Source organism: Telmatherina bonti, assembly GCF_933228915.1.
Source record: "Telmatherina bonti genome assembly, chromosome: 16".
In the NCBI taxonomy this organism is placed as follows: domain Eukaryota; kingdom Metazoa; phylum Chordata; class Actinopteri; order Atheriniformes; family Telmatherinidae; genus Telmatherina; species Telmatherina bonti.
In genome coordinates, this window is record NC_136614.1 from 35,619,843 (window position 1) to 35,633,886 (window position 14,044).

General features: G+C 44.0%; 1 protein-coding gene across 1 annotated transcript in view; it reads left to right on the top strand.

Annotated features, from left to right (window-relative positions):
* Positions 1-1,762: 1,762 nt before the first annotated feature.
* znf292b (zinc finger protein 292b) overlaps positions 1,763-14,044 on the top strand; it is a gene marked incomplete at its 5' end in the record, with an annotated part of 29,242 nt that continues 16,960 nt past the window's right edge. The window contains 4 exons of the mRNA XM_079255435.1: positions 1,763-1,921; positions 6,187-6,341; positions 8,599-8,674; positions 12,065-12,200. Coding sequence (XP_079111561.1) covers positions 1,763-1,921; positions 6,187-6,341; positions 8,599-8,674; positions 12,065-12,200 — 526 coding nt within the window. The remainder of the gene's footprint in view (positions 1,922-6,186; positions 6,342-8,598; positions 8,675-12,064; positions 12,201-14,044) is intronic.

The window sequence follows — 14,044 nt, forward strand, 5'->3', positions numbered from 1 at the left end:
CCAACGAGTCCTGGGATTACCGCCACGACAGGAACCAACGACCTTACAGCCACAGCTCCAGCTGGCCGCCTCAACAATAGAGGCATGGAACACAGCCCATTCGGACTCAATGTCCCCCGCCTCACTCGGGACATGTTTGAAGCTCTGCCAGAGCTGACTGGCTTCCTCCCCCACCATCTGAGCCAACTCACCACCAGGTGGTGATAAGTTAACAGCTCCGCCCCTCTCTTCACCCGAGTGTCCAAGGCATGTGGCCGCAGGTCCGACGACACGACTACAAAATCGATCATCGAACTGCGGCCCAGGGAATCCTGTTGCCAGGTGTACATATGGACACTCTTATGTTGGAACATGGTGTTCGTTATGGACAATCCATGATGAGCACAGAAGTCCAATAACAAAACACCATTTGGGTTCAGAGAGGGGGGACCATGCCTCCCAATAACTCCTCTCAAGGTCTCACTGCCATTGCCCACGTGACCATTGAAGTCCCCCAGCAGAACAATGGAGTCCCCAGAAGGAGCACCCTCCAGCACTCCCTCCAAGGACTCCAGAAAGGGTGGGTACTCTGAACTGCTGTTTGGTGCATAAGCACAGACAACAGTGAGAACCTGTCCCCCCACCCAAAGGCGGGGGGAAACTACCCTTTCATCCACCGGGGTAAACCACAACGTGCAGGCACCAATCTGGGGGCTGATGAGAATGCCCACACCTGTTCGGCACCTCTCACAATGAGCAACTCCAGAGTGGAAGAAGGTCCAGCCCCTCTCGAGGGTACTGGTTCCAGAGCCCAAGCTATGCGTCGAGGTGAGTCAAACTATATCTATATATATGTATATATGGAACTGCTCAACCTCGCACACAAGCTCAGGCTCCTTCCCCACCAGAGAGGTGACATTCCATGTCCCTAGAGCCAGCTTCTGCAGCCGGGGATCGGACCACCAGGGGTCCCGCCTCTAGCTGCCACCCAGCTCACATTGCACCCGACCCCTATGACTTCTCCCGCAGATGGTGAGCCCCATAGGAGGTGGGGTCCATGTAACCCTTTCAGGCTGAGCCTGACCAGGCCCCATGGGCAAAGGCCCGGCCACCAGACGCTTGCTCTGGTACCCCAGGCCTGGCTCTAGAGGGGAGTCCCGGTAACCAACGTCCGGGCAAGGAAACATTTATGCTCAGGCTTGTCATCATCATAGAGGTCGATGAGCCGTGCTTGGTCTGGTCCCTCCTCTAGACACCTGTTTGCCATGGGTGACCCTACCAGGGGCATAAAGCCCCAGACAACACAGCTGCTAGGATCTTCGGGACACACAAACCCCTCCACCACAATAAAGTGATAGCTCAGGGAGGGCTAGTAATTCAATGGAAAAAGGCAAATTGATAATTCATGTTCACAATTGCTTGCTTTACTTACTGAATGGGAAAGTATGGCCAAACCTTTGACTGGTAGTGTATTTATTTATTTATTTATAGATGAAGTGGTTTAAAGGTAAATGGGAACAGATACCAGTAACCGGTGAATTGAACGATAAGCAAACTGAAATGTGTCAATCAGTCTAAATGAGCAATATAGTAGAAAAATAAATAAATAAATAACACAACAGCATATCAATGAATTAGTGTTAGGAAAAGGTTAAAGTGTTAAATTTGTGGCAGTGACAAGGGGTAGCCTTGCGTAGCAGACTGTGACGGCATCACGCTGGTGACGCGTCACGTTGCCTCTGTAATGACGTAGCAGTTGTACGCGCTGAAACTGGGTGTGAAGATGGCGGACGATGAGGCCGAGCAGGACCGTAGACCTGCTGATGGTATCAGTCAAACAATTGGAAAACTCAGACAGCGTTTGGAAATATTGCAGGAAGTTGTTACAGAAAACTCTACGATCCAGTCCTCTTCTGCTGAGTATTGCCAGGAGTTCTGTAGAGTAAGTTATTCACCAACCGGCTAGCATTATTAGCAACCAGTTAGCACCATTCACCAACCAGCTAGCGTTATTAGCAACAGGCTAGCATGATTAGCAACCGGTTAGTATTATTAGCAACCACCTAGCACTATTCACCAACCAGCTAGCATTATTAGCAACCAGTTAGCATTGTTAACAACCGTTAGCATTATTAGCAACCAGCTAACATTATGACTGATACTGCCGTGTCGCGGCTACTGGGTAATTTAGTGAAAAGTCTGCTTTCTAAACGCTAGAGACGAGTTAATTATTGTTTACATTCACACTGCGAGTATGAAACTATACACATATAATCTTGAGCTTACTACGGTTATTATGTTTTTACGTTGAGGATAATTTTAAACTGTTAAGCAGTGACATGTTGTTAGCATCCGCTAGCTAAATGCTAACGGTAAGGAACAATTAACCGTAACTTCTGTTTTGGATATGTGACTGGTTTACTACTAAAGACTGGGTTTATTATAATTGTACCTGCTTATTTACTTTGCGTTAGTCTATAAAAACTATATTTACAGCTACTTTGTTAGTTTACATCATGCTAACCCTAAGCTCTGCTTAGGGTTAGCATGTCCTAGCTGCGTACGCGTGCAAGCAAGATGTCTCCAGGTTTTATGTCGCCCTCAGGTTTTATGTCACAAACGAGTCTTTAGTTGAGTGTTGTTTGTTGGAGCCAAAGGTTAAGATTCAGCTTTACATAACATCCTAACCGTATTGTTTCTGTTTGGCGTTTAAATGGAATAGTGAAGGATTTGCTGGCGTTGGACGCTGGCTTTAAGTGTACGTGCAGAATGAAACGTACGACCTTTCATTATAGCTTCATACAAAATACAGCGGTGCATCAATTGTCTTTAATACCGCATGTGCAAACCTGGTGCAAACCTTTTGCGCATTACTGAAATATGTGCTTGGTCTTGCGTTTTAAAGGAACTGTGTGTTAGTATAAGCCGGTGGTTGTTATTAAAACATGCAATCCTTTGGAGGATGAGGAGGCATTTATTACTATTTAAACTTGGTAAATATTTTTACAGCTGTTTAAATTGTCAGTGATAAATATTTCTGAAGTATAAACAAATTAGTTTTAATTCCACTTTCAAATTAGAATTATATTTACTAACTTCAAAAATGTGCTCTTAAAATGTCTGATACACAGAGCAATATTGCGATTAGCTGGAAGACAAAGGTGATAAAACATTGTAAATAGTTTATGTCAGGGGTGGAACGCAATCTAAAAAAAATTAATTAATTACAGGCTTTGGAATGAATTGATCCTGATTAATTGCATTTCACATAATCACATAATATTTGCCCCAAAAAGCACAAATTTAAAACTAAAATCAGATTTAGTGGGCAACTACATCATAATACATACATACATTGCTTTTGTAAAGTCAGGCAATATTAATGTCTGGAAAAATGCATTTAATTACATTTAGAATAGAAAATATCCCAGGCCCAAACTGGATGATCTGAAGTGAAAGTGTCATTTCAATTACTTTCAACAGTTCCAACGGTCATTAGTCATTTTAACTTTTTACATGTTTTTATACACATTCTTTAATAATAGACATGAATATCTGCAAGAAAACCAGGGCAGTGGCAACTTTGTACGTTTCATTTTCAGTCTCATGCTGAAGAGACGGTCATGTCCTGCCCTGTCTTCAGCTTGAAGCTGGATGCTGCTTGTGGAGCCTCTTGTTGATGTTTTGGACAGAGAAGGGAGGAAAGAGGCTCCTGGAAGCACCTACAGTTCAGAGTAAATATGTGCTTTCGGTCCAAAAGTGTCCTATAATGCCAGGGAAAGTTGTTTGATTTCTTTGCTAGTTGCTCTAAAAATATATCCATTGTAGCTTAATTAATCTGAGAAATTGTTTAAAAATCAATCTGAACTCTCATAGGAAACTATGGACGCTGTGCGATGAGCAGAAAATCACTGCCTTCCTCCAGCCAAGCAACAGGCGACGTTCGTACACGGGAAATTTCACCCTCGTTCACATAGACATGCACGTGGAGGCTTATAAGACACGAGAAAGTGTTCAACAAGAAAATGCTCAACTTGTGTTGCTGCCGTGTGGAACTGCAACCACCGAGCGAGAGTTTCATTGACTGTTAAAGTGAAACATGAAGTTTTCTAGATCGGCCATGAGATCTGACATCACATGATGATATTCACCACAAATTAACTTGTTTTTAAAAAGGGATCAATCCAGTTTTTTTATTTTGTAAACTAGAGTTAACAGGAAGATTTCTGTCCGTTTGAGCCCACAACGATCCTGTTTGTTGTGTCACGTCTGTCGGGTTTCACTTGGGTGGCAATTAACTTCAATTGTCGCTGTTGTTACTCCCCTTGCGTTGAGCCCATAAGTGTGTTAATTTTTATTGCATTAATATTTCTGTAATTATTTGTGTGTGTGTGTATACACACACACACACACACACACACACACACATATATATATATATATATATATATATATATATATATATATTATTATTATTATTATTGCTCAAAATATAAAGGGAACACTAAAGTAACACGTTTTAGATCTAAATGAAAGATCTAAATACTTTGTTCTTTTATTAAATACTTTGTTCTTTCCATAGTTGAATGTGCTGACAACAAAATCACACAGAAATTATCAATGAAAAACAAACGTATCAACCAATGGAGGTCTGGATTTGGAGTTCTACTCCAAATGGAAGTGGAAAAACACACTACAGGCTGATCCAACTTTGATGTAATGTCCTTTAAACAAGTCAAAATGAGGCTCAGTAGTGTGTGTGGTCTCTGCGTGCCTGTATGACCTCCCTACAACACCTGGGCATGCTCCTGATGAGGCGGTGGATGTTCTCCTGAGGGATCTCCTCCCAGACCTGGACTAAAGCATCCGCCAACTCCTGGACAGTCGGTGGTGCAACTTGGCGTTGGTGGATGGAGCGAGACATGATGTCCCAGATGTGCTCAGCTGGATTCAGGTCTGGGGAACGGGCGGGCCAGTCCATAATATCAATGTCTTCGTGTTGCAGGAACTGCTGACACACTCCAGCCACATGAGGTCTAGGATTGTCTTGCATTAGGAGGAACCCAGGGCCAACCGCACCAGCATATGGTCCCACAAGGGGTCTGAGGATCTCATCTCGGTACCTAATGGCAGTCAGGCTACCTCTGGCCAGCACATGGAGGGCTGTGCGGCCCTCCAAAGAAATGCCCCCCAACACCATTACTGACCCACTGCCAAACCGGTCATACTGGAGGATGTTGCAGGCAGCAGAACGTTCTCCACGGCGTCTCCAGACTCTGTCATGTCTGCCACATGTGCTCAGTGTGAACCTGCTTCCATCTGTGAAGAGCTCAGGGCACCAGTGGAGAATATACCAATCTTGGTGTTCTCTGGCAAACGCCAAACGTCCTGCACGGTGTTAGGCTGTAAACACAACCCCCACCTGTGGACGTCGGGCCCTCATACCACCCTCATGGAGTCTGTTTCTGACTGTTGGAGCAGACACATGCACATTTGTGGCCTGCTGCAGGGCTCTGGCAGTTCCTCCTCCTGTTCCTTCTTGCACAAAGAAGGAGGTAGCGGTCCTGCTGCTGGGTTGTTGTCCTCCCACGGCCTCCTCCACGTCTCCTGATGTACTGGCCTGTTTCCTGGTAGCGCCTCCATGCTCTGGACACTACGCTGACAGACACAGCAAACCTTCTTGCCACAGCTGGCATTGATGTGCCATCCTGGATGAGCTGCACTACCTGAGCCACTTGTGTGGGTTGTAGACTCCGTCTCATGCTACCACTAGAGTGAAAGCACCGCCAGCATTCAGACCAAAACATCAGCCAGAAAGCATCGGAACTGAGAAGTGGTCTGTGGTCACCACCTGCAGAACCACTCCTTTATTGGGTGTGTCTTGCCAATTGCCTGTAATTTCCACTTGTTGTCTATTCCATTTGCACAACAACATGTGGAACTGTTTGTCAATCAGTGTTGCTTCCTAAGTGGACAGTTCCATTTCACAGAAGTCTGGTTGACTTGGAGTTACATCGTGTTGTTTAAGTGTTCCGTTTAGTTTTTTTGAGCAGTGAATATATAATGTATATGTGTTAGAATGATAGCTGTTGCAGCTTTTGTTTATTTCGATTTTAAGTTCATTTTGGGTTAAATCCACTAATTTTTATCTGAATATTTATTTAGTTATTATTTTTATTAATAAATGGCTGACTGTTTTCGCTTCAGACGCTGTTGGAGTTTGCAGGATGTTGGAAGATCGACGAGGAGCCCTTGCCACTGGTGCAAGTGTACATTATTGCCCTGTTGAGTTATGCCCAGGCTTCTCCATACCTCTCCCTGCAGTGTGAAAATGTTCCTCTTGTCATTGAGAGGTTGTCTCTGTAAGTAAAACCATTTTAATTTTACATTTACCACAGTTTTACATTGCCTGATCAGGAAACAAATAAAAAGCTTCAGCCTTGACTGTTGTGTCCATTTACATCCATAAATATATTAATTCTTTTTATGCAGAGACTTAAGTGATTGTAGAGTCTGAATGTCTCGTAAAGTCTTCTATAGATCCCAACAGTCAGGTTAAGATCCGGACTTGGTCGTGTTCAGTCCAAGTGTAAAAATTAGCTGTTTTGCTCCCTGGAATGTGTGCAGTGAAGCCCCATTTACACAGTGACAGTAAAATGCAAAAGTTAAAATTTTTATCTCTTATTTTCCAACGGCAAAAGTTTGAGAACGGGCTCCAGAGCAACTCTTTCTCTTTCTTTTTTCCCCCAAATGCAAGATGAATCCTGTTTGTGTAAACCAAGGTCTGAAGTTCTCTGCAGGATTGCAGGAATCGTTAATAAAGCTATCAGTTCCTGCAAACCTAACACTTATAATGCTGAATCTTTTTATGTTATTTGGTTCTCGTTCAACATCTATGCTGTGATTGAAGATGCATAGATTAGATGCACCATATTATCAATTAGGGCTGCAACTAACGATTATTTTAATAGTCGTTTTTAATTTTAATCTGTAAATAATTTTTTCGATTAGTCACCATTATTTCTGTCCCATCCACCATCTGTGCTTCCAGTTGACGCAGCTCTTTTTACAGGTTCCAGTATGTTTTAGCCCACTCTCTTCATTTGCATGATATGAATGTCCCCCTGATTCCCAGTCAGTCCCAACATAATGTCCTTTAGAAAGTTAAAAGAACGACTCCTGAACCAGTTTAATAATCAATTTTAAGCTGAATAGCTTACTACTGATTTATTCTGAAACATTCAAACTTAGCTATAGTGTCATATCCAAGCTGTACAGAATTTACCTCAAAGGGAAACAAAATAAAATAAATATTTTAACATCTTCATTTTTGTAGAATTGCATTGAAATGATTATTTACATCTTGAAAAAGCCTGTTTTGTAGGTAAACAAGAGCCAGAATCCTTTAAAACATTCCTGAATCCAAACGGTGATCCGGATTACCACCTAAATTAAATCACTTCTTCTTTCTCACATTTCCAAAAACTCCTGAAAGCTTTATGAAAATATATCCATAACTTTCTGAGTTATCTTGAACGCAAACAGATAAACGGCGGTAAAAACAGAAGCTCTTTGGCAGAGGTAACAACAGCACATCGCTACTCGCTAATGCTAACTTTAGCTAATGCTAACTTTGCTATCAGGAGCACTGGAAACCATGACTCCGGGGTGCTTTCCTTCCAGATGCTCATGCATGACTGTGTGCTGCCGTGGTACGCCAACTCTGCGTGGCAGACGACACGTTTCACATGTTTGACACTTTTAGCGTGAAATATCCCCAAACTTTGGAAAAAGGTTGTCAGTTTCTTCTTCGCTGTTTAAACAAAGACGCTGCACAAAATGACAACACAGCCCCCAGTACTTCCTGTGGTGCTTTGCGTCGAGCAGCGTTTTATTAGCAAAGCCGTGACGGCGTTTATAACGTGACGCGTTGACAATGAAAGCCTTATTATCAATACATATTTTTTATTGCACAAAGGGATAAATGATGATCCAGGACCCCTCTCTGAGCCAAGTAAAAACATGTTCCCTACAGCAGCAGTCAGACTTTGGGACAAACTTTACTATTAGATTTAATTTGAAGATGTCTTCAGTATGGGCTGTAATGGTTGGCTCTAACTCCAGCTGGAATTGAGCTCAGCTATTCTTAAAACCACATTTTTATGTCTATTGTTTAACAAAAAGAAGATAAAATCTGTTGATGATCAGCAGTAGATTTAGAGAGTCAGCTGACCATGTTTGTTTTTGGGTTTTTTTTTAGAGACTTCATGTTGTTTAACCTTGACATGAAGCCTGTTGGAGGAAGCTGGCACATGTTGGTCATCCCAGCTCAACTTATCTGTGATTCACAAAAATAGGATACGCGAGAGTGGGAGATGTGTTGACAAAAGTTACCATGGAGATTTATTCTGTGGGGCTAACCTGCTCCAGACCAGGCTAAGTTTTATGACTTATTAAATCTCATCCCTCACTGCAGTCATCGGGAAATGACGTGAAGAGAAAAGGCATGTCATATGTCCACCAGAATTCCCCAGTAAACACACCAAGAAGTCACCGTTACAACCTCATAAACGGGGATATTACTGACCTGAAAGAACTTTTCTTCCTTTTGTTTGACAGGAGCTTTCTGGAGCTTCTGCTCTCGGTGAAGGATGTACCAGACGAGTTATGGAAAGAAGTCAAGACCTCTGTGCAGGTAAGGTGCAAAGTTTAAAGTTTTGTCCCAGAAGAGACACCACATTATGAAGTATAGAAAGGCCATCTAGAGGGCCAACGTTTGTGTCGTTAGCAACTCAGATGTTGTGTTTACTGATACATTAAAAACAAACAGGACAGTGCAACATGATGTGCACTCAGACAGCATGGCTGGTAAAACGATGCTGCCTTTTAATATTGTTAAAAAGGCGCCATTTTGAACTAGAACAGCACTTGGAGAGCAGAAACCTCCGCCAAGCACAATATTACAGAATCCTTTAAAAAAGAGATTCTTTACAAATGGCAAGTCTGTAATTTTTTACAATCGTGAAAAATGACAGACTGAAGGCAAATACACTCAATTTTACCATTCCACCTCTGGTCAAGTCCAAACATTTCCTCTTTTATGAACTGACCATAGACTATGTAACTGTGTTACTTGGTGTTTAGAGACCAGATGTTCCAGTAACCATGTTGCCAAAACACCAGGAGAAATCCTGATCTGTTTCAGCAAACTGGGGAATGGATGAGTCTAGTCTGCACATCCAGCTAAATGTTCTTTTGAAGTTAATGTTGATCTATGAAAGGGTGTATTTGCATTATTATGGCATTATTGTTATTTTAGTTGAAAATGGTCTAAAATGACACCAATAATCACTCAATGCAATATTATTGTCTATTGCAATCATTTCTGAGACAATTAATCGCATGGCAACATTTGTTACCGTGACATGCCTAGGCACACACATTATTTCCATCGAAGTCCTCATCTTCTGTATCTGAATTAAACAGCTGGGTAAGCATGTGGGTTCTCTGTCGTCATTGTCCGAGTCTGTCTCTTTTCTGGGCGGCTGTTCAGTAATGATAGTGGCTTTAGCGAAAGCTTGGACATTCAAAGGAGATACCTTAGCCCAGTTGTCCACAATCCCATCACATATGGTGGCATAACTCGCCTGACGCTGCCTCCCAGTCATTATAAAGGTGCGTTCGCCATCTCTCATTGATCGCTCCCACAACGCTCGCAACTTCATCGCAACTCAGTGCACACATAACGCGCGCCAAGTATAAAGCGTCAATTTCAGGGAAAATGAAAGACTTTCAAGTGCAGAAAATACGGTACCTAAGTGCTTGTTATGAGTTTTTTTTGGGCCTGATAACTGTTCCCATTTGGGCTTATTTTGACATTTTGTTTTGGTACTTCTCTTATTAAGAGCATTAAATGTTCTGCCTCCTGTCTGAAATGACATTCCCAAAATAAAGTATATCTTCAGTACCACACGGCCTGAATCTTGGTCTCAAAAGAAATCTGACACATGCAAGACTACTACAGAAGTGTCAGAATCAATGCTTATGGCCTCCTAAATGATAAATATCATTACTCTGTAAGAAACAGAGATCACCAGGAATCATTGAATTCATCCTGGAATTTCTAGCAATGAGTAAACTGATGTCTGATGGGGAACTTTGCTTCAACACAAGATAAAAAATGTGAACCTGAGACCAAGTTAATGTCTAAGGTGGCCGTTGACAGATGTTGAGGACTAAATCCACAATCTATCATCAGTCCGGAGAATCCTGATACTCCACATATACAGACAGATCGGCCCGTTATGAACTGACTCTGGTCCAGTCCGGGGCGACGGGTCGGTCCGTTATGAACTGACTCTGGTCCAGTCCGGGGGGGCGGGTCGGTCCGTTATGAACTGACTCTGGTCCAGTCCGGGGGGGCGGGTCGGTCCGTTATGAACTGACTCTGGTCCAGTCCGGGGCGACGGGTCGGTCCGTTATGAACTGACTCTGGTCCAGTCCGGGGCGACGGGTCGGTCCGTTATGAACTGACTCTGGTCCAGTCCGGGGCGACGGGTCGGTCCGTTATGAACTGACTCTGGTCCAGTCGGGGGCGACGGGTCGGTCCGTTATGAACTGACTCTGGTCCAGTCCGGGGCGACGGGTCGGTCCGTTATGAACTGACTCTGGTCCAGTCCGGGGCGACGGGTCGGTCCGTTATGAACTGACTCTGGTCCAGTCCGGGGCGACGGGTCGGTCCGTTATGAACTGACTCTGGTCCAGTCCGGGGCGACGGGTCGGTCCGTTATGAACTGACTCTGGTCCAGTCCGGGGCGACGGGTCGGTCCGTTATGAACTGACTCTGGTCCAGTCCGGGGGGGTGGGTCGGTCCGTTATGAACTGACTCTGGTCCAGTCCGGGGCGACGGGTCGGTCCGTTATGAACTGACTCTGGTCCAGTCCGGGGCGACGGGTCGGTCCGTTATGAACTGACTCTGGTCCAGTCCGGGGCGACGGGTCGGTCCGTTATGAACTGACTCTGGTCCAGTCCGGGGCGACGGGTCGGTCCGTTATGAACTGACTCTGGTCCAGTCCGGGGCGACGGGTCGGTCCGTTATGAACTGACTCTGGTCCAGTCCGGGGCGACGGGTCGGTCCGTTATGAACTGACTCTGGTCCAGTCGGGGGCGACGGGTCGGTCCGTTATGAACTGACTCTGGTCCAGTCCGGGGCGACGGGTCGGTCCGTTATGAACTGACTCTGGTCCAGTCCGGGGCGACGGGTCGGTCCGTTATGAACTGACTCTGGTCCAGTCCGGGGCGACGGGTCGGTCCGTTATGAACTGACTCTGGTCCAGTCCGGGGCGACGGGTCGGTCCGTTATGAACTGACTCTGGTCCAGTCCGGGGCGACGGGTCGGTCCGTTATGAACTGACTCTGGTCCAGTCCGGGGCGACGGGTCGGTCCGTTATGAACTGACTCTGGTCCAGTCCGGGGCGACGGGTCGGTCCGTTATGAACTGACTCTGGTCCAGTCCGGGGCGACGGGTCGGTCCGTTATGAACTGACTCTGGTCCAGTCGGGGGCGACGGGTCGGTCCGTTATGAACTGACTCTGGTCCAGTCCGGGGCGACGGGTCGGTCCGTTATGAACTGACTCTGGTCCAGTCCGGGGGGGCGGGTCGGTCCGTTATAACCTGACTCTGGTCCAGTCCAGAGTGAAAGCGTTGTAGAGATTTTTATTGTTTTGCTTAGTTAAAAGTTTAATAAACCAACACAAATGACAAAGTGCTGCATTTCATGTTTTTTCTTAACCAAAAATACTTTGCAGTGGTTCGAGCATACGTGGAACGTAGAACCACTGCTCTAGTGGAACATCTTAGATTAACGATTTTTATGTCGTTTCGTACAGGAAAGGGAAAAATTAGGCCTTATCAAGAAAAGTATTGAATCAACCAAACAGGTTTCCTTTGTGCCAGTTTCAGACGTTTCTTTTGAAAGTTTATAAACATTAAAAAGTTGCTTTTCTCTTTACCAGAAACCCAAACCTCTCGAAACATTAAACATTAAAGACTGCTTTAATGTTGTTCATTATCCTGCTATGTGTAGTTTGCAGATGGCAAACTTCAGGAGAACGGCATCACCCTGCTCCCTCCGTTATCTGCTTTGAGCAAGTATGACGGTGTTTGGACTCACCGCGTTCTTCAAGGCCTTCTAACCAACAGCAGCCTTCAACCAGAACAAGGTAAATTTACTTCATAAATCCCAAGTTAGCTGATGCAAATTATGTATGAATAGTAGAGGTGGAGCCCAGCGGTAAAATGTTTTGTCTTCTATTTGTGTTCTGTATCACAAAATGATGATGTGTGATGGAGCAGGGAAACTGAGCCAGAACCCCGCTTTGGGCTGCTGTGTAGTTTCTTCCTTACACTCTTTTAGTGACATGAATCGAGTCCAACTGGGGTTTTGTTTACTATATTTATGAATTTAATTCCCTGTAGCTTATAACCTAATAATAAACTTTTTTTTCCTCCATTGTGTTCTTTACATTTGCACCATTTGCAAAAAAGTATTTAATAAAAATCAGGGGTCCAAACTGAGCTGAAACCTTTAATCATATTATTCTGTTTATTCGATCGCAAAAAAGTACAAATTAAAATGCTAGTAATCATTTTTAAGAAGAAAAGATAAATTAAATATGAAAATGCTCAGTTTAACACATCCCTACTGGCCTGTGTGATATACGTCCAGTATTACCTGCCAGTACATAAGAAGCGCACTTGTTTGTTTGATGACAGCAAGTCATGTAATAGATAGAGCAAAGTGAAGATCTTTGGAGTGAAGGAAAATACAGAACCAGCCAGAGAACATATCCGTGCCAAGTGTTGGGTCATTTCCATTCAAACCAATAAGAGAAGACTGGGAAACAGAGCTAACATTCATGTAGCAGCATCTCTGCACAAAGCACCATGAGGTTCAGGTACGAGCTGCTGACCTTAGTTCAGGTACGTGATTCAGAAGCTGAAAAGAAGCAGCGTGTTATGGATCATTTGCTGATACTGGTAACAACAAGCCAATTCAGTTTCTTTTTCCCCTCCGAGGGTTCATGTGGGTTCAGGCTAGTGCTCATTTTACATTCTCCTGTACCCTTTGAAAGCCTTCACCATTCACATGTTTACAACTTTTGAGACTGATTGTTGCATCCAAAATAAAACACATTCTGGTAACTCTTTGAGCGTTCATGTGACTGAACACGTTCCACAGGAACACATATACATTGCTGCACATATAAAAGCCGGGATGCGCAGCTTTAAACTGACAGAACGTAACATGTAGCGGCACTACAGAAGCGCAGCTTCATCTGGTTTAAAGGCTTCTGTGTCTTACAGAATGAATAAAAATGCCTAAGAGCAATATAAAATGGATAAAAAGTGGACAGATTGCTGAGCTGCTTAAAGACGAGCAGGATCAAGCTGAACATAATTATTAGTTTTGTTCATCAATTCAGGCTGCTGTCATTTTCTGTTTATCGACCAGTTTATTCTCACTCTGATGCTCCACCAGAAATGGATACAGCGCTTCCAGTTTTCCAAGAGCTGTGTTGGACTTCTTCCTTTTAAATTTAAAAAACATTTTATTTTACTGATTTAGTATTTTTCACAACTGAACCAGCGCTGACCTGGGCGAGAACTGGTCCTGGTCTGTTGGTAATATCACAGACAGGAGGCTGCAGCGGTCAGAACACATCCAGCTTTTCTGCTTTATTTTACTCAGACAGATGAAAAACTATTGAATTAATAAATAATGACGAGAATAGACTCATGTAGGAGGGCATTCTACCATATCGTCTGTGTCAGCCTCCACCTTACTGGTGGTCTAGTGTGCGCCTGTCTTCTTTTCAAACCAAAACCCGATATGCAAACGACTTCAGATCAGAGCCACCATGTCGGGGCTTTTTTCTTTATGGTGAGAACAGCTTGGGTCAGCTGGGGAGGAAACTCAGAATACGCTGACAGGCATTCAGAGAGATGATAAAAGTCCTTTACCTGGACCTGAGAAAAGTCTGGCTCACTGGTGCCGCCAAGAAAA